The sequence below is a fragment of the Pocillopora damicornis genome, chromosome 2 (assembly GCF_964200805.1).
Source record: "Pocillopora damicornis chromosome 2, jaPocDami1.2, whole genome shotgun sequence".
In the NCBI taxonomy this organism is placed as follows: Eukaryota; Metazoa; Cnidaria; class Anthozoa; order Scleractinia; family Pocilloporidae; genus Pocillopora; species Pocillopora damicornis.
The window spans coordinates 2981726-3005820 of NC_142671.1; the positions used below are offsets into that span (position 1 = coordinate 2981726).

General features: G+C 38.6%; 2 protein-coding genes across 2 annotated transcripts; both read right to left on the reverse strand.

Annotated features, from left to right (window-relative positions):
- Positions 1 to 75: 75 nt before the first annotated feature.
- Positions 76 to 15723, reverse strand: LOC113668120 (transmembrane protease serine 9-like). Its single transcript, XM_089198025.1, has 20 exons — positions 15712 to 15723; positions 15373 to 15529; positions 14758 to 14950; positions 13808 to 14421; positions 13171 to 13302; positions 12545 to 12777; positions 12082 to 12141; positions 10943 to 11021; positions 10742 to 10824; positions 10337 to 10437; positions 9719 to 9960; positions 9083 to 9190; positions 8667 to 8897; positions 5912 to 6025; positions 5701 to 5796; positions 4948 to 5171; positions 4446 to 4626; positions 3738 to 3927; positions 2994 to 3152; positions 76 to 690 (listed from the first exon to the last, which is right to left on the reverse strand). Exons 1-20 carry the CDS (start codon positions 15721 to 15723, stop codon positions 300 to 302), a joined length of 3600 nt encoding a protein of 1199 aa, XP_089054151.1. The 3' UTR covers positions 76 to 299.
- LOC113668121 (MAM and LDL-receptor class A domain-containing protein 1-like) lies at positions 15637 to 22846 on the reverse strand. Its single transcript, XM_089198026.1, has 14 exons — positions 22777 to 22846; positions 21250 to 21381; positions 20822 to 21054; positions 20234 to 20372; positions 20061 to 20143; positions 19804 to 19904; positions 19161 to 19402; positions 18590 to 18697; positions 18177 to 18497; positions 17364 to 17495; positions 17014 to 17249; positions 16656 to 16818; positions 16090 to 16221; positions 15637 to 15977 (listed from the first exon to the last, which is right to left on the reverse strand). The coding sequence occupies exons 1-14, from the start codon at positions 22844 to 22846 to the stop codon at positions 15733 to 15735; spliced, it is 2337 nt and encodes a 778-aa protein (XP_089054152.1). The 3' UTR covers positions 15637 to 15732.
- Between the last annotated feature and the right edge of the window lie 1249 nt (positions 22847 to 24095).

Here is a 24095-nt window from a genome sequence, read left to right on the forward strand (position 1 = left end):
ATGGGAATGGTTCTTCGTAGACTGGGCTACTAAGAGGTTTGTTTCCTAAATTAGAGTCGAAAAAAAGCAGAATCATTTTCAATGCTTTATTTGATTCATTGATACATTGTTAACACCTTTAATAAGCCTCAAAACTTTCAGCTGTTGCTTTCCATAACCTCATAAAGCCCTCTGATATCCATGTGCTGGCTTTTTAGCACTTTCCTCTTCATTCATAAACAGAAGTAAATAAAGAGGCTTACAGTCTAGTACATAAGATCATATGAAAATCATATTTGCGCCATTTCTCTCTTTGACCCTCAGTTATTGCTAATCTTGCCTTCGATCCATTTGACAAGATACGAAACTCTGGCATAGACACCAGGCCTTCCCGGCCGTGCGCAGCCATATCCCCAGCTGGTAACACCATGTACACTGTACCTGCCATCGCGACCCTTGCAGACCATTGGACCGCCACTATCTCCCTGACAGGAATCTTTGCCTCCCTTTGGAAATCCTGCACACACCATAGACTCGTGTAATTCATTTCGGTAATATCCTTCACAGGTTTGTTTTGACATTATGGGAACTTGCACTACTTGAAGCTTTTCGGGTTGGTTTCCATTTTCTTTCAAATTGCCCCAACCGGTGATGGCGCATGATGACCCAGGGTTTGGATCAGATGAAGGTAGGCAAGCGAGATTTGTGAAGCTTGGAATAAATAAATGCCAAATCAATATTAGGGACTGGCAAGGGAATATTTTTATCCTCTTTAAACTGGGGGGGGGGGGGAGGGGAAAGTTGGATGCTTTTTGTTTTGCCACGGTAAAACTTACCTAATCTGATAAGACTCTCTAAGTATTCCGATGCTGCCACCGCATTGGCAGTCAAGTTTCTATAGTACCCCTTTTATACTTTGTAAGCGACGACTCATCCCTTCTTTGTTTTCCGTGACACCCCTGACAACCATGTGGTACTCCCAAAATCTCCCACCCCCGACCCCCTCCGGCAATAAGTAATGACTGGTCGATTTAACCAAAAACGTTTTTGCTCCTCTTCTCTGTTTAAAATTGGCGAAGGGGCTAGTAACCTAATATAGGAAAACATAATAAAAACGCAGTGGACAAATTGACATACTGAAATACTTTTTGTTAAGATGGCCTTGGAAGTTATATGGTGTTTGATCTGAAATGAAGAAAAAACTTTCCTTCTTAAGCTTTCACCTTTTGATCACGAGATTCAGTGAGAATGATACATGGGCAAATCGAAAGTGGTTTAGAGTGGTCTGTACTCCTACCGAGTGGTCTGTACTCTAATCGAGAGGTCTACACTCTTATCGAGTGGTCCGTACTCTAATCGAGAGGTCTGTATTCTTATCGAGTGGTCTGTACTCTAATCGAGAGGTCTGTACTCTTATCGAGTGGTTTGTACTCTTACCGAGTGGTCTTTACTCTTATCGAGGGTCTGTACTCTTATCGAGAGGTCTGTACTCTTATCGAGAGGTCTGTACTCTTGTCGAGTGGTCTGTACTCTTGTCGAGTGGTCTGTACTCTTGTCGAGTGGTCTGTACTCTTGTCGAGTGGTCTGTACTCTTATCGAGTGGTCTGCACTCTTATCGAGTGGTCTGTACTCTTATCGAGTGGTCTGCACTCTTATCGAGGGGTCTGCACTCTTATCGAATGGTCTGTACTCTTGTCGAGTGGTCTGTGCTCTTATCGAGGGTCTGTACTCTTATCGAGTGGTCTGTACTCTTGTGGAGTGGTCTCTACTCTTATCGAGTGGTCTGTAGTCTTGTCGAGTGGTCTGTATTCTTATCGAGTGGTCTGTACTCTTATCACGATTCGTCATCACAACGGTCAAAATGTGATGGACTTACGAGGCAAAGTTGTGGATTAACGATTTTCCGAGAGGTCTTATCGAGTGGTCTGTACTCTTATCGAGTGGTCTGTACTCTTATCGAGTGGTCTGTGCTCTTATCGAGGGTCTGTACTCTTATCGAGTGGTCTGTACTCGTGTCGAGTGGTCTGTACTCTTATCGAGTGGTCTGCACTCTTATCGAGGGGTCTGCACTCTTATCGAATGGTCTGTACTCTTGTCGAGTGGTCTGTGCTCTTATCGAGGGTCTGTACTCTTATCGAGTGGTCTGTACTCTTGTCGAGTGGTCTGCACTCTTATCGAGGGGTCTGTACTCTTATCGAATGGTCTGTGCTCTTATCGAGGGTCTGTACTCTTATCGAGTGGTCTGTACTCTTGTCGAGTGGTCTGCACTCTTATCGAGGGGTCTGTACTCTTGTCGAGTGGTCTGTGCTCTTATCGAGGGTCTGTACTCTTATCGAGTGGTCTGTACTCTTATCGAGTGGTCTGCACTCTTATCGAGGGGTCTGTACTCTTATCGAATGGTCTGTACTCTTGTCGAGTGGTCTGTGCTCTTATCGAGGGTCTGTACTCTTATCGAGTGGTCTGTACTCTTGTGGAGTGGTCTCTACTCTTATCGAGTGGTCTGTAGTCTTGTCGAGTGGTCTGTATTCTTATCGAGTGGTCTGTACTCTTATCACGATTCGTCATCACAACGGTCAAAATGTGATGGACTTACGAGGCAAGGTTGTGGATTAACGATTTTCCGCTTTTCTTGTTATGCAAGTTAAAACTTTCCATTTGGTAAATTACAGATTTTCATATTGCAAATTACAGATTTTGATTTGGTTTCATTGCCTTATTGCAAATTACTAACAGTAAAACCTTGCTACGAATCAGAAACAAAAAAGAAAAAAAATGATGACATTCATTAAAACGATTGAGGCCAGGCGACATGCGGACGAACAAGAGCTCTGGGATATTCGAGAAGTTATACTGTGAAAATTGTTCGTAATTTTGCACGAATTCTGTTGTGGTTTTTCTCAGGGCTGGAAATCCTTTCAAAACAAGGAATAACGCGCCAAGGGTTACTTAAGAAAGGAGCTGAGACAAACCGACAGATTAGTGAACGAAAACTTATATATTTGTTGTCTACTTACTCGTTAAGAGTAGCGGGACTCTCAAGCTTCAGGAGGGCAACGTCATGACTCATATCTTTTGGCTTGTTGTAAGACTCGTGCGTAATAATTTTAACCACCTTGAACTTCTGTTCACCTTGAGATGTGGAAGGTTTGTCCACTCGATAATGTGCACCCATCCTATTAATGTCAGGAAAAATATCAAAAGTAGAAAAGATCTAAATCCAATCTGATCATTATAAAGACTGTGCTTAAAAAAAACAAACATTACTTACAATACGAAAGGGTCGAAATAAAGGTTCTCGTGGTGAAAGGGATGTTCACCGTGCAAATATTGTTGAGCAAACTTGCACGTGACCAGTATCTGTTAGGGAGTGGGTGTATGTCTCTTATTTTATTTTATATTTTTTAGGAGGGGGTGGGGAGGGGGTGGAGTTCCCGTGAAATATGTTTGAGCCCTGTATGTTGTACACCAGCTGGGCTGGGTTGCTCAAAACGCAGTTAACCTTAACCCGGGGTTGGTGTAAATTTTAAGTTTAGTTTTACAGCTCTGCAAATTGATTTTTCTTTGGTATTTTTAATCCCTTTTTCTTAGACATATTGAGAAGACCCAACGACACCCTACCTCTTATATGCGCTCTAAATGAGAAAATGAAGTCAAGCCTTTTAATCCTAGGTAAACCTTGATCCCTCTTTGAACGACGCGGCCCAAAAGTGTAAAGAAAACTTAAAAGATGTAAGCCTTGGTAAATTAGAGGTCCTCACCGAATAACAATATTTTTAGGCTTTTCACCCTCCACGCAATGAGCTGCAGACAGTACCCATTGTGGACGAATCAAGGTTCCGCCGCAAAACTGGTAACCGTTCTTTTGGAGAAGGGCTTGCCAAGGATAATCACCTCTTTTTGCTTCCATACCTCCGACAATCCTTGCAATAGGACCTTTACCGCAATCGCCTGATTGTCGATGATTTAATGTGAAAAGGATTTTCATGCAAGTAAGAAAAATGCGCTCGTTAATAACCTCAGCAATTACATTTGTAGTTGTGTGAAGAATATCAGGGTTGTAATTGAGGATCTGAGCGGAAATTTTCTCCTTTTTATTATACACAAAAACTGTCCAAGGGAAAATAAAAAGTTACGAGCAAACCAAAACAGGCGAAATGAATAGAAAAATATCAATATTTTTCGTGGTAGACACGAGAAACCTAATGCTCATTGAAAAAAGATTTATCTAAAGTGCCTATTCGTCCAGCTATTTACTTTGCATCTTATTTTCTATTCACACATTAGCAGGAATTTCTTACGGTTAGATCAAGATTAGTTTCATCTGTTTGAGCGCTGCAAGTGTTCCCTCCTTCTACTTAGTTTTCATCATTTTCAAGCGTTTCTAAATGAATCGAATCATTACTGGCAGCATTTCTGGTTTCGCCTGTAATTAAGGTATATGTTGAAAAAAACATTCTTTTCTTTACCGGGCGGGGACGTCCCAGGTACTGAAGGAGTGTTTGGTGGTGGAGGCGAAGGTTGACCGGTTGGTGGTGGGGGTGTTGGTTGGCCTGTCGCTGGGGGACTGGGTCCACAATTATCCGAAAACATTATGTCATCGATGGCTATGGAATCTTTCTTTTTCCCTCTTACACCATTTACCACGATCTGTTTCCATTCAACACAAAACAAGCAAATACGTGTACAAAGTAAAGTATTGAAAAGGAGAAGAATGTGTCATAAAAAAAGAATTGTGCAGATGAATGGAGAATATGAATACGGATTTGAAATAACAAATTGATATCTTCTATTAATTTTTTTATAGATGCCCTAACAATAAATAGCTCATTTACGATGTTTCGGTGGATTGCTTGGTTGGTCATGAGACCACAAATTTCTTTTTATTCTTTATTCTAATACTGTCAATGCTCTCAGATTATGAAAAAAGGAAAACGGGACCGAAGGATACAAACACAAATTACAGCCTACCTTCTTGTTTACTTTATTGATGGTAAATGTGGCTTTGTGCCATTTCCCATCTTTTGTAGCTTTCAGATCTTCAAAGTAGCGACCGTCGACGAACACTTTAATTGCGCTTCCTTTTGCTCCGTCAATTTTATACCAAAAGGAGAGACATTTATCCATAATTGAGGTCTTAAAAAGGAGACCAGCATCAAAGTTCTTCTTGCCTTTTCCAAGCAGCATATAGTGACCTGTATTAAAATGATAAAGATTTAAGTATTCTAAAGACATTTGCGCAGATTTGGGTCAATTCAATGTTGAACCATTTCACTTTTTGGCTAAGGTTGAAAATGCTGTTGTCTCACTTGTTTGCTAAGGCGTGAGTAAGAAGAATTCAATAAACAAAACGTGTTTCTGCTTTTTTCTTCTTTTTCCGGAACATTCATATTGTAAAAAAGGGTTTCACATACAATCTTCAATAAAGGTGAGACTCGAAATTGCCGCTGTGTGAGAAAAATTAAAAGTAAAGGAAAAGGACAGTCGGGGCTAAGTTCGGGAGGGCAAAATTGCCATGATAGGTGAGTCTAGAGACAGCATTACATTTAGATGGTGATGAACCCAAGAAAAAACAATTTTGATCGTTGCCTTTCTTTTTGCTTTCAACCTTTTCTCCCATCTTGGCACGATCTCAAAATCATTCAGTGCAGAAATAATCAGATTGTACACTTATTTGATAGTTTAGCCATTAGATAAGGACATTTTAAAATGTCTAAAACCTACCTTCCCCTTGGGGGGTGTTTCCTTGACGTCGAAGCCATTTCAGACGGCTTGAGGGATCGTTTTTCCATCCACAGGTTCCTTGCTCAAAACTGCAATCTTTTCATCGAGTGATTAAAGCATAGAAACAAAAAAGGTAGAAGAAGTTAGAAGAAGGAAAAACAGTAAAGAAATAAATTTATGCTTTTCCCGTCTGATTCACTTTTCTGGATACCTTGAGCGAGCGAAAATGTTAGCAGATTTAACAAAATCAAGAGTATCATCCTGCGGCCTCTGTAAAAGAAACTGTGCGCGTGTGTTGCGTATGGGTGTGAAATATATAAAGATTCTATTTAGAGTAAATCAAAGCTGAAAAAACTTACTTAACTCAATGTCAAACCTGAATACATTAACCAAAATTTGTTTACAAATCATATTTAATGTTTTATGAAGATTTTAAACGATTTAGAGAGGGCAAAACGTACGTTTGCACAGGAGGTTTAACAAACTTGATTCACTTAGTCATAAAACTATCGGATGCTCCAAAAATGCTGGGAGATGTTATTCCATCATCAGATATTCATTCCATCACTGCTCTACCATATTATCTTCACGCATTCCACTCACGTTCCCTATTCAGCCTCCTATCATAGTATGGAAACATAAAGGAAAAAAATTGTTTACACAATCGTTTTTTGAATAAACAAGCCTTTTTAAAATTTTTTTAAGCTAACCTTTTAAGTTAAAGTGGTTTCAAATTTATTCATACTTTCACAATTTCCGATACATCCTTGATGTTTGATAAGGTTTGGATTAAAAATCTTTGAAATATCATTTATGTTTTGTTTGAACGTAACAAATTTAAGAAAAACTTTATTTTTTTACATAACGTATTAAATTTAGACTTAAAAAGCGAGAATATTTATTTCAAACAAGGCGCAAGAAAGACACTCTCGAGAGAAAATATTTATTCAAGCATTCTTACACATTTGACGGGATGATCTTTACAATTAGTAAAATCTATGGGATGCTTAGTGATTAGGCGTAAGCATTGTTTCCTAAAGAGTACTTGGAGTACATTCATTATAAACAGTTTTTAATTAGTTTTCAAACAAGCGAGTACTACTCGTGTCATTTGAACTTTTAGCGATTGCAAAGTAGGAACAGACTGCGTTCTTTAAGTACACACAATGAAGATTTCAATAGGTAATCAACATCTGTTCAACGAAGTGGAGATGGGTAGTGGTGGATATTTACCGAGCCATAAAGCGGTTAGGGAAATATCCACCCCTAGTCACCTTCACTGAGGTGAATACTAGTGTTAGTCTATTCTAGAACAGTGAGATAATTATGGTAAGCGCGAAAATATGAATTTAACTCGTTTATTCCAGCAACGATTACGATCTTTTCGGGCGCAAGTCCCGCGCGAGTTATTCGGAAGTCAATAGCAAAGGATTTTTGGAGTTGTTTTAATCAGAGCGCGCCTTCAATGTTTTTAGTGTATACTAATGAATTATAATGTTTGTTGCAACTATTAAAAGAACTTTAGAAATAGAACTTAAACATGGTAGAGAATACCACTGGCAGCCTCAAGCATTTTTAATATTCATATTTCATATCATTTCCGCGGTCCATTGTTGTTTTTCGAAATTCTTCTTTTAAAGGCTGTCAGATAAGTTACGCAAACATCGTTATCGTTAGAACATTTTAGTTGGGTTTTTAATCGTATTTACTTATTGATTAAACAGCGAGCACAACATTTCAGTTCTTAACGTTTGCAGAGTAAAGTTACTTGATTGTGCATTTAACTAGTCCCAAACTACTTATAACAGAAAAATCCGTTCCTTTTCAGTTTACCCGTTTAAGACATAAAATTTTTTAATTGTGGAAGATCGTTCTAGAGAAGCACATACAGCATACTTACAAATAATTTTTGGCATGAAATTTCGTCAGTACCACGTCGCACCGGCTTTGCAAAAAGCTGATATGAGTACCAAAAATTAGGATTTCGAAGAAGAAAGCTGTTTCAGAAGCACATTTTGGTTCGATCAATTTGCATTTCCTCCCACCCTCTCCCCTCTGCAATCACAAAAGTGTTATAAACAATATAAAAGGCCGAGCACGGAACGTAATGCTGAAAAGGAAACATATGGCAGCATTGCTAGAAACGGGGAAGTTTTTTCAAGATAGATTGTATGTAAATTGCATCATCGTTTCCTTTTACTACATATTGTCAACGGAACGAATATAACAGGATGAAATGATCGATATTGTTATTGATATATTCAATGCTACCGCAATCAAATGTTCAGAAAGCATTTTAAGTGCTTTTGGGAAAAAAAATCTACGTTTTAGCACAGACCTCAGCTGTTTCTACAAATTTTAAATAGCAGTAACTTTTTAAGATATGATTTACTTTGAAGAAAATCAGTGTTTGCCTATAATATCTTTTTTTTTCTCTTGGGGTTTCACTAATAAACAAATTTAGAGAAAGATGTTTCTCGTCTTTTTTGGTGGGTCCCTATAAACTTCGTAATGGCCTTCCTCACCATAGAGTCTCCACGGCTTAGTGGTAGAGCATCGGAGCGCGGAATCCGGAGGTTTGAGGTTAAATTCCTCGGTAGGAATCAAAATTTTTTTCTTTGTAACTCTTTGGACGCTCGTGAAAAGACGCTAAATATATCTCTTTTTCTTTACCGAGCTCAAAATTGCCAATCTTTCACATTCTATATATTAAAAAAGTAGTTTGCTAATAACAAACTTATCATTAATTGAGTTGATAAGAATCTCCCTGATGAACGGACAGGAATATAATTCAAAATAATAATGTAGATTGCTGTTTTGAACAAAGCTTCTCAAACAGGCAAAACGGCAACTTTTCTCAATCAAGCCCTTAATAAAAAAAGATGACATAAAAAGTCGATATTCAACTATTTCTGGAAGTTTATTCATTTGAGATTAACATTATCCTTAAGTAGTAAGTCAAGTGCTCATCATCTGATCGATCCAATTTCTGAACTTGCCAACACGAGCAAACACCGTATATCGCTCGGCCGCAGAGCATCTTGGGGAACCCCAGCTGACAGCACCTTGCAGAACCCAGTTCCTAGCGGAAGTCTGACAAACGTATGGACCACCACTGTCTCCATGGCAGCCACTTAAAATAGTTCCATTGACGCCAGCGCAAATCATCTTTTGAGTTATTTGAAGAGACGAGCCTCCTAAAGATATAAACAATGATGGTTTCAAAAAATCTAGAGTTATGTTAATCCTCTTGAACCAATCACTAATATTTCGATACGTAAAGGCCGCAATCATGCAAACGCAATTAATCCATGCATCTTTCTTACGTAGTGATAAGGAAACATTTTTAACTTATCAGAAAGACACCATCTAGAGGTTTTACCTGGAGAGCTGGCAAGTTTCTTAGCACACTCGCTGTTTGTGACGGGAGTTAAATTCGCCTGTTGCAGTATGTGATGTGAGGACCCGGGATGCTTAATCTTGCCCCAACCTGTGCAAAGGACATTTTATCAGAAAAATAGTGAACAAGGGTGAAATAGAAGAAATTAAATTACCAATAAAATTGTGAAGGTTTAATCACTTTATCTTATGCCTGGCATACTTCAGTCACTTCGATGCCCGTTTCCCGCGGAATCATGGTAACGTAGCAATGTAAAATTCACCAATTATATCTCGAAAATTTCGGTAGAAAACTCTTCGTGGTAAACTTCTGTTTCCCTGAAGGAAACCTTAGTTAATAATTTTGTTAGCTTTTGTCGAAAATTCACATTAACATTAGTGCGGGGCGTTGATACCTCGTTTTCAACACAGAAGGATTCTTAATTGCAATAAAGGTAAAGTATGCTTTGATTTCAAAGTTTTGAATCATTGACAAGCCTTATTGGCTAAAATAGATCCTACTTGACGTGGTTTTTGAGCCATACGCACTCTCAAAACTATTCCTTTGAGGTTCTAGATGGCAAGGGTTTAATATGCTCGATTGAAACATATCGATTATAATAAGTTGAACTAAACAAACCAGAGATAAAGCATCTAGAAGACGTGGGAACAACTTCATCCTGAGAAGGCAGACATACAGTTTTTACTCTGGCATTCAGGGTAGCTGGTTTAGTTAACTGAATCAATGCGATGTCGCTGTCGATGGGAATTTTGTTGTAGTCAGGATGTACGATTACACGTTTGGCAGGAATATCTTCTTCAGTTCCCTCATTAACATGACGGTTATGATCTCCGAGGCGAATCGTGTAGTAACTACCAGGTCTGTAACAAAGTCGGCGTTAAAGAAATGAATTATTTGCGAAGATAGAATGAGTGCGTAACAAAGGGTCAAAGTACACATGTATTTCGGAGAAATGTGTGCTCGATAATACAGAATTTTCAGTACTTGATTACAACTCTGGATCCAAATTTACAAAAATATCCGATGGCCTCAACGGTGTTCAACGCGAGTTATCAAGACCCGCTTGGTTCGAAATTCTAATCGTTATCGGTCGAGTTGGTAGTGCGGCTTTCTTAAGTCAATAGACTGAAGAGCTATCACAACAAAAGCAGCATTTGATTATAGTTTGTCAAGGTAACGCTCTTTGCCTTACGAAAATGGTGCGAAAGTGTCAATATAAAATACAAATGTAATTACTGTCCTCTTGAGATGCAATGAGCTGCTGTGACCACCCATTCAGGAGTTATCAATGATCCGCCACAACTGAATGATCTACCACTTCCTCTTAACAAAGCAATCTGAAAGGAGAAAAAATTTCTAAAATTAAGAAGAACCCGTAAAAGCACCCGTAATCTAATTTGCTGCATCTGTAACTTAAACGAAATAAAAACATAGAGAAGGAAGTCGGTGACCTCATGTATTATTCTCGAGTTGCATTCAGGATATCAAGGCTCATTTTATCCGCAAAAATATTTAGCCAGCTTTAATTAAAAAATAAAAATAAAAACTGATAGCAGATTTTGACACTTGAAAATTGAGGTCATGAAATTAGTTCTTGAGTTATAGGAATATAAATGAATAATTATCAAGAAACAGCCGTACCTGCCACGGCCAACTCCCTGGATTTGCGTTCACTCCTCCAATAACCCTCGATACTGGTGATTTACCGCACGATTGGGGCGACACTGCAAAGTAAAAGAATCGTAGAATCCCAAACGATTAGAAACAAGATCTTTGTCACCTCTTTTTTTTTTTGCAAACTAGTGACAAATCTAGGTATTTTCGCAATATGATATTCCTTACCTGGTCCCTGTGTTGTCGGTGGGATAGGGGGAAGAGACGGTGAAGGGGGAACTCCTCCGCAGGAACCATCTTGTATAGTTACCGTATTTACCCGCGGATAGGCCGCACTTTTTTCCCGGAAAAATGGGACCGAAATTGGGGTTGCGGCTTATACGCGGGTACAAGCGTTTTGACACCTCATTAATATGCACGAGAACTCACGGTAGTACAGTAAATTGGCGTTTTAATGTTCGCTTTAAATTGTTCCTAACTTACAACACATACAACTAAACGCGAAGTCCATATCTTCGAAGAATCTTGATTTTCTCTGCAGCAATGAGCGCATCAAGTTTTTTAACGTGTCTCTTGTTTGAAGATGTCCAAAACAGCTTGCACGGAATAGCCATTCCTCCTCGTGGGCCTTTCGAGTGCTTCCTTTTTCTAGTCACTTTGCAGGAAATTTCACCACCGTTCTCTATAAAATAGGATGCAATTCTGCTGAATTCCATTGGAAATGTCCAACAATTTTCTTCCCATCGATGCCAAGTTCTTCATAAACAGCCACTGCAAACTTGTCGTCTTCGTTTGACACTTCTCGATCAGGCAATAAGAAATCGCCGATTTTGAACGAACAAGAATAACGTGACATTTTTGGTGAAAGTGACATTGATGAAGGTGATTTCAATGGATTTTAATTTTGATCGGACAACAATGAAACTTTGTTGTGTAGCTTTTATCGATTGAAAAGTTCATCACGGAATGTATATTAGTTTCATGTAAATATCTTAATAGTTGTTAACAGATTACAACTTGTTTATGATTTTGGCGAACGTGTTTACAAGGGTTATGCTTCACTTTACTCGTGTTTGTACATATAAGGACAGAAACTTGTTCGAAAAAATTATCTTTAATTAAGATTATTTTGTATATAAAATGTTAGCGAATAGGCGTTTCAGTTTCTAGTTTGAACATTTTCATGTTCGTGTAGGAATTATTGCAAAAATAAACTTGACTTGATACACATCAGCTGTTGTTGATTTCAAACTTTGCTTTATTTATCCTGGTACTCGACCTCAACAATTTTTTTTTCCCCATGAAAACCATTGAAAGTTTGGGGTGCGGCCAATACGCGGGTGCGGCCTATCTGCGGGTAAATACGGTATATCATCAATGGCAATGTCAGCCTGATAGGAGTCCCCTGAAACTCCTTCAATTTTAAGCTAAATAGGAAAATTATTACACATGTTACTTCCTTCCGTCAAAACGTCATATTTTGTTATAAGTAAATTGATCGAGACGTTGCCAACAATCAGAAGTTGTCACACATGGATTATGACAGGAACAGAAGTAAAGGATAACAAACGATGTTCAGAAAAAAATCAAGTGATTTACAAAATTCCATCGCAACAGATTTTACTCGATCTTCGATCAAGCTCATGGATCGAGACTGAATCGATGTCACTATTGTCATATTCAACTATTAAAGAACGTACTATAGCTATCGTAAGTTAATTTGCAGTATTTCGTCAGTACGAACGAACAACTAACTTGTGCCTGAGTCGAGGCACAGTTAGCATCACAAAAGCCCGACCAGAGATCAACCAGTTTCTACGCTCAACTTACGTCATAATCACCAGTGATGGTCACTTCCGCCCTTTTCCACGAGTCTCCCTGATCTCCCTTCGTGTTCCAAATTTTGTTTCCGCCGTTGTAAAGATTCAGTGCCCTGACATGAACCCCGTACATATGATAGTAGAATGAAAAGCAAACCGTCTTTCTGTTTACTCCTTTGAATTTCAAACTTGCTCTGTCATAGGGGACTCTGGGACTTGAAGTCTCAATATAAACATAATATCCTGTAAAGGAAAACAAGCAAAAGTTCATATTAAAGGACTCCATCGTAATTCTAATGTGGAATTTTTTTTATACTTAAAGTAGTCTTGTTTTCCACCTTTGACTATGTACTACAAATCTTACTTTGTATGCATTTTTGTCTCGCTTTATATGACTGCATTGTTTAGGTCATAACTTTCACGGCTTTTGGCTTGAAGCCGAATCATTTTTGTCGCAAGTAAATTAGTCAGTTTCCGATTTAAATTCTCCATTTTCTTATGATCATGACTTAATGAAGATTTAAGAGAACGGGGAAGAAAAAAATGACCCAAGTTATAACAGATTGATGAAATAGAATAAGCATTTGCTGAAATGATTTCTCAGTGAGCAGTTTTCGTTTCTTTATGTTCCCTAACCTTTCCCGCCGTGTCCAGAATATGGCCCGGTCCCGGAGGAAGGAGTAGAACCACTATTTTGGGTCCAATCAAAATCATCTGATGTTGCTTGTTTCCACGAGCAGAGATCCTTCTCAAAATCACAGGATGGATCTTGAAGAAATAAGCCATTTATTCAACACGGAGATAAATAAAGTTTTTGAGGAAAAAATGTCTTACCTGTTCGTACTCTGAAAGAATAATTTTCACATACGTACGACTATTTAATTAGGAAATTTTCCTTCAAACGCTCATTTCGTGGCTTTTTAGACTTAAATTTGACAAAAGCTTTTCAGAACTTTGAATATTACTTATAATATATCATTTTCACCTTGGGAACTCTAAAATGCTTATCGCCATTACACTTCGAGCACTGCGTGCCCAGCTATTTGAATGGTTAGCTTTGCGAAGTTTGGCTTTACAAATGTTTCTCTCCGATGATGCAAAAAACCCCATTTGTTCGTTTGTGAGGATTAGAAAGCACTAAAAAGTAGATTATGACTGGCCACCAATTTCCTACTTTTATTTCCAATAATTACATCAGTCATTGCTGTGCTATACTACGTTATTTATCCTATTTTGACTAATTCATTTCTAACTCATTTATTTAGCATCTTACCGGAGTTAGATGCTGTTGTTGGTGGTTGAGTTGTTGTTAGTCGGGGTGGCGGTATTGTTGTTGGTGGTATAATCCCACCATTCATATTTCTGTCGATCCACGACCTGAGGTATCGTACCTTGGCGTACACCCCGTACTTATTTGGAGCGGCACATCCATATCCCCAACTAGTAGCTCCCTCCAGATACCATCTGCCATTGAACTTACATACAAGTGGTCCACCACTGTCTCCTTGGCAAGCATCTACTCCGCCTTGGTCCAGACCTGCACACAACATGGAGTCGTGGATTTTTCCTGGATATCCTTTGAGACATCGTTTTTTGGATACCAGGGGGACGGACGCTTCCATCAAGGCATTAGGTTGACTACCTCCAGAAGAGAGCGTACCCCAGCACTTCGTGTTGGGGTCGTCAATGGGGAGAGGAAGGCTGGAGTCTGACAAGCAAGCAAGTCCAATACCTGTTTGGAGCTTAGCAGGTCTGGCTAGCTTCAGTAAGGCAATGTCGTGGCTATATCTTAGAGGGGTATGGTAACTTTCATGGTTGATGATTTGCGCAACATCTATGTCCTGTCCTGTTCCAACGGTACCACTTACCCTACAATGAGCACCCATTCTAGAAGGAAAAGAAGCAATTTGAGTATTTAAAACTTAAAGCATTGCATACTATTTTCATTGAAAATCAATCAACTGTTATATTTCATTCATTTCTGGGAGAGATAAACGTAAAAAGTTAAAATAAATTCCCCACGATTCACAAGAGACAAATGACCTAACGAACAAACTCAGAGATAAACGTACACGACGACAGACAAGAAAAATAATTAAGATGAAAAGAAACATTTCCTTTGTCAAGGCAAAACGAGCCCGGTTACATCCTATACAGGAATAAACCATTTAGCAAGATCACAAAGCCTATGAGTTGTTGATTTATATTTTGTTCAATTTATACCTGACTATTATTCCTGTTGGTTGTGCATTTTTAACACAGTGAGCTGCTGTTACAACCCATAAAGGATCTACCAAAGTTCCACCACAGAACTGGCCTCCATATTTGTATCTCAACATCGCCTGCCATGGCCAGCCATTGACAGAAGCTTCTTGACCACCTACTATCCTTGTGGAAGGTCGAAAACCGCATTTCCCTGAGAACAGATAAATAATTTGCAAGCTTACGTACGTGAAGCAATTCCCACACATTAAACAGTCCTCTCAGTTTCTAAGCTGAGTAAAGAGTTTGTCCATGAAGCCATTTGGGAGCTTAGTTTCCTTTTCTATCTTTTAAGCTTTGTTGCAATAACTATTTGACTTTCTTAATCATTTCTATTTTTCCATCAGCTTCTCTGAACATGCCGATAAAAATCTACGAACACCTTCCGAGAAAATTGTACTCCGTGTAAAGCTACGAATCTGAATATTTGTTGTTTAACCCAAAACGTTAAGGGCATCCTGAATGAATATAGAAAGCAATGGCCCCTCAAAGCTTCTTTGCTTTTTTATAATTTTTGCTTGGTCCCATAGTACAATTATATTAATTTTTGTTCGCGCTCTTAATGGACACATTTACCTGGCAACACTGATGGGCCCTGACTTGGAGTTAGAGAAGGAGTGGCCGGTAGACTGGGTGACGGCGGTACTACAAAGCAATTTCCGTCCGAGAGAGATATGTCATCGATAGCGATGTCACCTTCATAAGAACCTCCAACGGATGCAGTGAAAACGAGCTAGTTTGGGAGAGGTAAAGGAAAAAGCTAGAACTGATTGAATGTTGGTAATTCAACTTTCAGGAATATGGAAGATATCTTTCTAATGAAAGTGAAGTGAAGAAAAAATGAAGAAAAAAAAAGTAAAAGATAAGAAAGGGATAAACAGAATCAGAAATTAATTAACAATGGGCATTGCATACCTTACAGCACATATCAATTAGTTACTGTACCTGAAAGTTTCCAGTAAGTGTGACTTGCGCTTTCTTCCATTGATCTCCTTGATCACCTGCCAACTTCCAAACATTTTTTCCACGATTATTCAGCAGAAGCTCATTGATATAATTCCCATACATGTGATAATAAAAGGTTAGGCAAACCACTGGCTTAGGGTTAGCTCCATCAAATGTTAATATGGCTGTTTCATCTTGAATCCTTGGGGAGGAAGTCTCAATGTAGATATATGACCCTATAGAGAAAATAAAGAAAATTGAAAGACTGAACTATTGACGTTGAAATAGAAGAACTAGTTGTGAAATTGCTTCTTTTTTGAGCAACTTTGGTGGTTTTTATTCTCTTACCTTTTCCACCGTGTCCAGAAGATGGCCCAGTTCCAGAGGAAGGAGTAGAACCACTATTTTTTGTCCAGTCGAAATCATCTGATGTTGCTTGTTTCCACGAGCAGAGATCCTTCTCAAAATCACAAGATGGATCTGAAAGAAATAAAAGAATAACTTGTCAGTGTAATAAATGGAGTTAGAGAGAAAAGGCAAAGATTTCTATCATCGCTTTTCAAGACTGACGAAAAATATTTAGAGATTGCTTAATCCCTAGCTAGAATACCTTTATTTCATCTGGAACTCGGAATGCTATTATCTTACATGTTCACGCTTCGCATACAGCGCGATCAGTTATTTGTATGTTAGACTTTCCAAACGTTCCTAGTCTTTTGTATGTTTTCATCTGCTTGATGGGGACAAGAGGGCGCAAAGAGTTACATTATGATTGGCCAATTTCGCGCTCAAATCTTTGAAAAATAACAATGGCCATTGCCGTAAAGTACAACTTTATTTATCTTAATTTAACTCAATAACATATCATTTTGATGGTACTATTATATTAAGTTTTGTGTGCTCTTGATACTCACTTTTCCCCGGCAACACTGATGGGCCCTGACTTGGAGTTGGTGGAAGAGTGGCTGGTAGACTGGGTAACGGCGGTACTACGAAACAATTTCCGTCCGAGACAGATATGTCATCGATAGCGATGTCACCTTCATAAGAACCTCCAACGGATGCAATGAAAACGAGCTAGTTTGGGAGAAGTTAAAGAAAAACTTACTACCAATAAAATGTTGAGCATTTAATTGCCGTTAGTATGGTGGGTACTTAACCGTTTCATAATAATGTAGAAAGAAGGAAAATAACGAACAAAATCAACTGCATATAAGGAAGGGGGGGAGAAATTGACTAACGAGGACTCGGAAATTAATTTAGAAACTCTACCTGATAGTTTCCAGTAAGTGTGACTTGCGCTTTCTTCCATTGATCTCCTTGATCACCTGCCAACTTCCAAACGTTTTTTCCACGATTATTCAACAGAAGCTCATTGATGTAATTCCCATACATGTGATAATAAAAGGTTAGACAAACCACTGGCTTAAGGTTTGTTCCATCAAATGTTAATATGGCTGTTTCATCTTGAATCCTTGGGGAGGAAGTCTCAATGTAGATATATGACCCTATAGAGGAAACAAAGAAAAAATGGAAATGCTGAGCTATATTAGGTTTGTTTACATAGAAGAAATTATTTGTGCTTGTTCAGCAACCTTCTTTCATTATTTTTGTTCCCTAACCTTTTCCACCGTGACCAGAAGATGGCCCAGTTCCAGAGGATGGAGTAGAACCACTATTTTGGGTCCAATCAAAATCATCTGTTGTTTCTTGTTTCCACGAGCAGAGATCCTTCTCAAAGTCGCAAGATGGACCTTTAGGAAATAAGTGATAAATCTGTCATTATAATAAGTGAAGTTTAGAAGTAAAAAGATCTTAGCATGTTAAATTAGCCACTATTGCTTTGAAGAAATTGAGCGATACCTTAGAATATGTCATACCTTCTGGAACTCTGACATACTTATATCAATCATGTTCCGCGTACTGCGAGTTCAACAATTTGTAAGGTGGGTTTTTTTTAAAACTAAACCTCAGCTGTTCGGTGGGAATAAGATAGCCCAAAGAAGTAAATTCTAATTGCCCAGTTCCGGCTTTAATTTAGTAAAGGAACAATTGACATGAATGTAGACTACTAGGTCGTTCATCTTAATTTGACAAAGAGGCATGTTATTTTGGACGAAACTACGAAAGGACGGTGGTAAAGGGGAAACTGGATTGGCAGGCTCGGGTCTTAGCACTAACTGTTTTTGAAGAAGACACACTTTGCCCCCACAGTGCAAGTCTCTATTTTGATAAATGGAAGAACTCTTCGGCATAAATATAAAATTTTCGGGAGCTTTGTGATGAGCAGCCTTGCCATCACAAGAGAATTAGCGGTACTCCTGGTAGCTACTCTACTCTAACGAAAGAGGGTCTAAATAGGGCTAACCATTTGCCGTAGAAGGGCCGGAAATATTTAGTTTGTGAATTTTTATCGATATGCTATTGCGTTTTACCGGAGTTAGATGCTATTGTTGGTGTTGCAGGTGCTTTAGTCGTCGTTGGTTGAGGTGGCGGTATTGTGGTTGGTGGTATAATCCCACTATTCATATTCTTGTCGATCCAATTTCTGAACTTGCCAACACGAGCAAACACTGTATATCGCTCTGCTGCAGAACATCGCGGAGAACCCCAGCTGACAGCACCTTGCAGAACCCAATTCCCAGCGGAAGTCTGACAAACATAAGGACCACCACTATCTCCGTGGCAACCACTGAGAATAGTTCCACTGACACCAGCACAAATCATGTTTTGAGTTATTTGTAGAGATGAGCCTCCTAAATAGATTAACAAAGCAGGTGTGAAAAATCCGGAATCGACACAAGGAAACAATGTGACTTATCAGGTAAAGACCCCCTAGAATTCCTACCTGGAGAGCTTGCAAGTTTCTTAGCACACCCGCTGTTTGTGACGGGAGGTAAATTGGCCTGTTGTAGTATGTGATGCGAGGACCCGGGATACTTAATCTTGCCCCAACCTGGACAAACAAAGAACATTGAAACAAAGGAAGGGTACAAAATTAAAAAACTGGATAAAAAAAATCCGTAAAATCAAAGCAGAATATTTTTTTGCGAGCCTTACATATTCCAGTTACTTCAATGGCCATTTCCTTAGGGGTTACGGTAATGCAGTTATGTAAAATTCTTCAATTTCGTCTTGAATACTTTGATAGAGAAGACTACATGTGTTTAACGTTTGTTTTCCTTAAGAAAACCGTTATACCGTTATACCGTTTTTTTTGCGTGGGACGAAATAACAATGTTTTCAACCCAAATGGATTTAGTACAGAAAGCGATTGCTATGTTTTCAATGTAAGTAGTATCTTCTTGACGTGGTTTCTCTCTCGTGTCATATAGAACCTCCATAATTTATTACTCTCTAAATTTGCAAGAATTCATTCTACCCTATTGAATAGTATCAATTTGCTGAGCTAAACAAACCCGTGATAAAGCATCTAGAAGACGTGGGAACAACTTCATCCTGAGAAGGCAGACATACGGTTTTTACTCTGGCATTCAAGGTAGCTGGTTTAGATAACTGAATCAATGCGATATCGCTGTCGATGGGAATTTTGTTGTAATCAGGATGTACGATTACACGTTTGGCAGGAATATCTTCTTCAGTTCCCTCATTAACATGACGGTTATGATCTCCGAGGCGGATCGTGTAGTAACTACCAGGTCTGTAACAAAGTCGGCGTTAAAGAAATGAATTATTTATGAAGAGGAAATGAGTGCGTAACAAAGAGTCAAAGTATATATGTATCTCGGAAAAAGCTGTGCTCAATCATGAAATAAAATCCAATTTTACGTAATTAAACTCAACTGTCGATCGAAATTAATAAACAAATATTTACTTGGCCTCAACGGCGTTCAAACGTTATCCAACCCGCTCGGCGCGAAATTGCTCGAGTGGGTTTTGCGAGTTTCTTGGGCCACTCAACTGAAGAGCTCATCATAACAAAAGTAGCGTATTCAATATAATTGGTCAAGGTTATGCTCTTTGCCTGGGGAAATTGCGCAAACGTTTTTTGGTTTTTTGCTTGTTTGTTTGTTTGTTTTTTTTTTAAACAAATGTACGTACTGTCCTCTTGAAATACAATGAGCTGCTGTGACCACCCATTCAGGAGTTATCAATGATCCACCACAACTGAAAGACTTGCCACTTCCTCTTAAGAGCGCAATCTGAGGGGAGAATAAAAATCCCCAAACACTGAAAGGGCTTTGCAATCTAGTCTCTCTACATGTGACTCGAAAAACCCAAAACAAAATAAAGCAAAAGTCATGCGTTTTTCGCAACTGGACTGTGGAAAATCACGAATTATCAAGAAACGGCCATACCTGCCAAGGCCAACTCCCTGGGTTTGCGTTCACTCCTCCAATAACCCTCGATACTAGTGATTTACCACACGATTGCGGCGACACTACACAGTAGAAATTCGTACGATTAGGAACACCTTTTTTTCTCAACCAGGTGACAAATCTGAGTCTTTTCGCAAAATGATATTCCCTACCTGGTCCCTGTGTCGTCGGTGGGATAGGGGGAAGAGACGGTGGAGGGGGAATTCCTCCGCAAGAACCATCTTGTACAGATATATCATCAATGGCAATGTCAGCCTGATAGGAGTCCCCTGAAACTCCTTCAATTTTAAGCTAAATAGGAAAATTATGGATGTTACTTTCCTTTATAATCAAAACGTCGTATTTTTTTTTTATACGTAAATTGATTGAAACGTTCAAGGCCAACAATCGTAAGTTGTACACATGAATTATGACAGAAACAGAATCAAGAACAACGAACGATGTCTTTGAAATATCCAATATTTTGCAGGATCCGAGGCCACTGCAGCGCAATTCACTTGAATTTCCATCTCGCTTATGGATCGAGACCAAATCATAGTCACGTTTATAATCGCCAACTATTAAAGAATCTAGTCATTCGTTAATAAATCAGCAGTTTTCCGTCAGTCCGACCGAACAACTTGCTATTACACATTCACTTTCTTGCGTGGGGTAATGGGTTGGCTAGATTCGGTTGTCTTTCTCAAGGAAGCATCACAACAGCCCAGCCAGAGCTCAATCAGCTTCTATACTCAACTTACGTCGTAATCACCAGAGATTGTTACTTCTGCCCTTTTCCACGAGTCTCCCTGATCTCCCTTCATGTTCCAAATTTTGTTTCCGCCGTTGTAAAGATTCAGTGCCTTGACATGAACCCCGTACATATGATAGTAGAAAGATAAGCAGACTGTCTTTCTGTTTACTCCTTTGAATTCCAAAATTGCTCTATCATAAGGGACTCTGGGACTTGAAGTCTCAATATAAACGTAGTATCCTGTGGAGAAAGAAAAGCAAAAGCAAATGAAGGAAAAAAAAAAGAACAATTTATTTGAAAGGCTTCCACAGTCATTCTTAACTAGAAAACTTTAAGTAGATATGTTTATCTAAGTCTATCTTTACTCGAGTGTATGATTTAGGAGGTAGTTTTCAAATAGTGTCCTCAGCAAGCAGTTGCTTTATATCCTCTAACCTTTTCCACCGTGTCCAGAAGATGGTCCAGTTGAACCCGAAGGAGTAGAACCACTGTTTTTGGTCCAATCAAAATCATCTGATGTTGCTTGTTTCCACGAGCAGAGATCCTTCTCAAAATCACAAGATGGATCTAAAAGAAATAAACAATTGATTAACAGGGAAGTCAATCCATTTTGGACGTAAAAAATATGTTCAATCTTTTCGTACTTAGAAAGATTTATTTTTTTAGCCCGTCAAATACAACTGTTTCATTAGCAAAATTTAACTTCGTGAAGTCTAAGGCTTTTTTCTTATTTTCTTTGTAGAGTTTAATGTAAACAATTTAGGGGTTCGGGTATTCCCTAGAACATTATCTTCTGGGCTTAGACTCAAAAATTCTTATCTCCATCCTGCTTTGCGCATTGGGAGCTCGGCTACATGAATGGTTTTGCTTTGTAAACTTAGTCATTTGTACAGTCCAACAAACTCCATCTGTTTGTTGCGTACTAGGAAGCAATGATAAGCATATGTTTTTGATTCGCCAATCTCGAGCTTCGTAATTCACTCCAATTATGCGGAAGACCTAGACACTTCAAGGCCACATGAATCTGGTGTATGATATAACTTTTAACAAATTAAAAATTAAAGGAGTTTATATATATTCGTTTGACAATGTGTTTGTGCAAAATGTTCAATAAATTAAGTTTTTGTCAGAAGGTAGTGGTGGAACAAACAAACTTCCTCGGCAAACAAGAACCTTGAATTTGATCTTGCGAATCGCATACGGTCAAGGAACGAACCGCGTCAAGATGCTGAGATATTTTTATTTGCATTTGGGGATTGTTACATTTTGCAATAAAGTCGTAAGGAGACACGATTATGTTCTTGAGTTAGCAGGTAACGAAACAAAATATTTAATAACTGACTCCATGGGAAACAGTTAGTTTTGTTTCTTCTCGACCCCTTTGTTCCCTTCGGCTTCGCCACGTCTCTCGTCTTCGGCGAACAAACAAAACTATTTGTTCGCATTGCGTTAGACGTTAACTAATGGTTATGGCATGAGAGAAATAGCACATTTCAGCAACAGAAAGCACAAAAATGCGAAAATTTAAACGCTCGAGTCTTTTCTTCCAAAGAAGCATACAAACAAGTTAATAGAAAAAAAACGCTCTAGTGGTCATGGGCTCGTGTTTCAGCCTCATTGGATCGTTACAACTGGTATTCAGCCATTGTTCCTTCACATTGAACTACCATTATAAGACCACAGCTTCGCTCTTTTGAATTTTTTTAAAAATAAAATTTGACCTTTTGGGCTATTGTTTATATAATCATGATGAAAAACAGTGATGACCAAGAATTTAGCTCATTATGAATTCTTTCGTACCTAAAGATGACGCTATGACATACGGTAAGATAGCACCTGTCCATTTTCTTGTCGTTATTGATCGTGCTGAACGCTTATTCGGATTTTCTGTTTAGTTACAACCTACTGCTTCTCGGTTACAGACAAAGTTAAGCACATGCTTCGCAAATTAAACGATTTTACCTCCGGGGTCTGAAGCGATCGTAGAGGCCAAAAGGCAAAGGCAAACCACAAGACCCTTCACGTCCAACATCCTGGAAAAACTGAATTCAATAGTTTCTCACCACGAATTTTAGAACTTGAAATAAAGTAAATGTGCTTGTGCGAGTTTACTTAACTGCTTCAGATGACCTAACATAAGTTGCTACAATGAAAGAAGTGTGAAAAGGATTGACCAAAGACCTACTCTAATTTCTTGGGTAACAAAAATGTGTTAGAAAATTTTGTTTGTTAATGGTGCTTCTCTCTTTTGATTTCGGTTTCTCTTGAATAAATCGATATATTGCGAAACCTCATAATTTATTCTAAGCCCCATATTTCAGGTTCGAATGAAATTTCAAAGCGTAACACTTGGAAAAGGCTAAGAAAGCTCTTAAAGAGATAGGTGTTTAAGGATGTACTGATTGAATGAAATGTCCTGATTGCAAAATTGAGTATTTTGCGTCCAAGATTTTTTAAACGTTTCATCAAATAAAACATCGAAGGTGAGAGCTGCTGAATTGTATGTCTTGAAGGAAAAATATATACACCAGGTATTACACACTTTTTTAAAGGAAAACAGTGAAGGATATAATTTCTAATTATTAGAGATTCAAAAACTGGGAAAAGCCGACTTGATAGCAGTGCTCTAAAACTAATTTTAAGAATAAGTTGTTAAGCTGACATAGATTTTTCAGATAGTTCATCTACCCACCCATTCATGCTTTTTTTTTCCAGGGAACAAATCTCACCTTTCTTTTGCAATGCTAAATGGTGCGTGTCAGGGATGGGGTAGGGGGGAACCTTCAATTGTTCTAAAAAGTGATGAAAAAGATAAATCAGGGTAATAATAAGTACTTTAGGAAAACTTGCAAAATATATGTGGTTCTCAGATCGTTCTTTAATTAGCTTTTTTCCTTAAGCATATTCCCTTTGGAAGTTTAAGATACAAAATAATTGAGATGATATTTGCTGTGCTTGAAACGTTGAAGGACACTTAACACACTAGTAAATACTTATGTTTCGCGATGACTCTTGTTAAAAAGAGTTTATTGCCTTGAAAGATTTAACGACGACGGCTGGGTGGTTTTATAAATTATTTTTGACGCATTGTTATTCAATCGGGGAGGAGGGGAAAGGGAGCTGAGGCGGCGGGTTGAGCCGTTGACTACCGTGATGCATTTCAATCTCCCTGAACAAAGCCTCTCTGAATAAAACGCGGGGTCCACAGTTTTGGTCTTCATAATCCTTTGGAATACGTAAAGAACTTAGAACTCTATCAGAAACTTAAAATTTTACAAGCC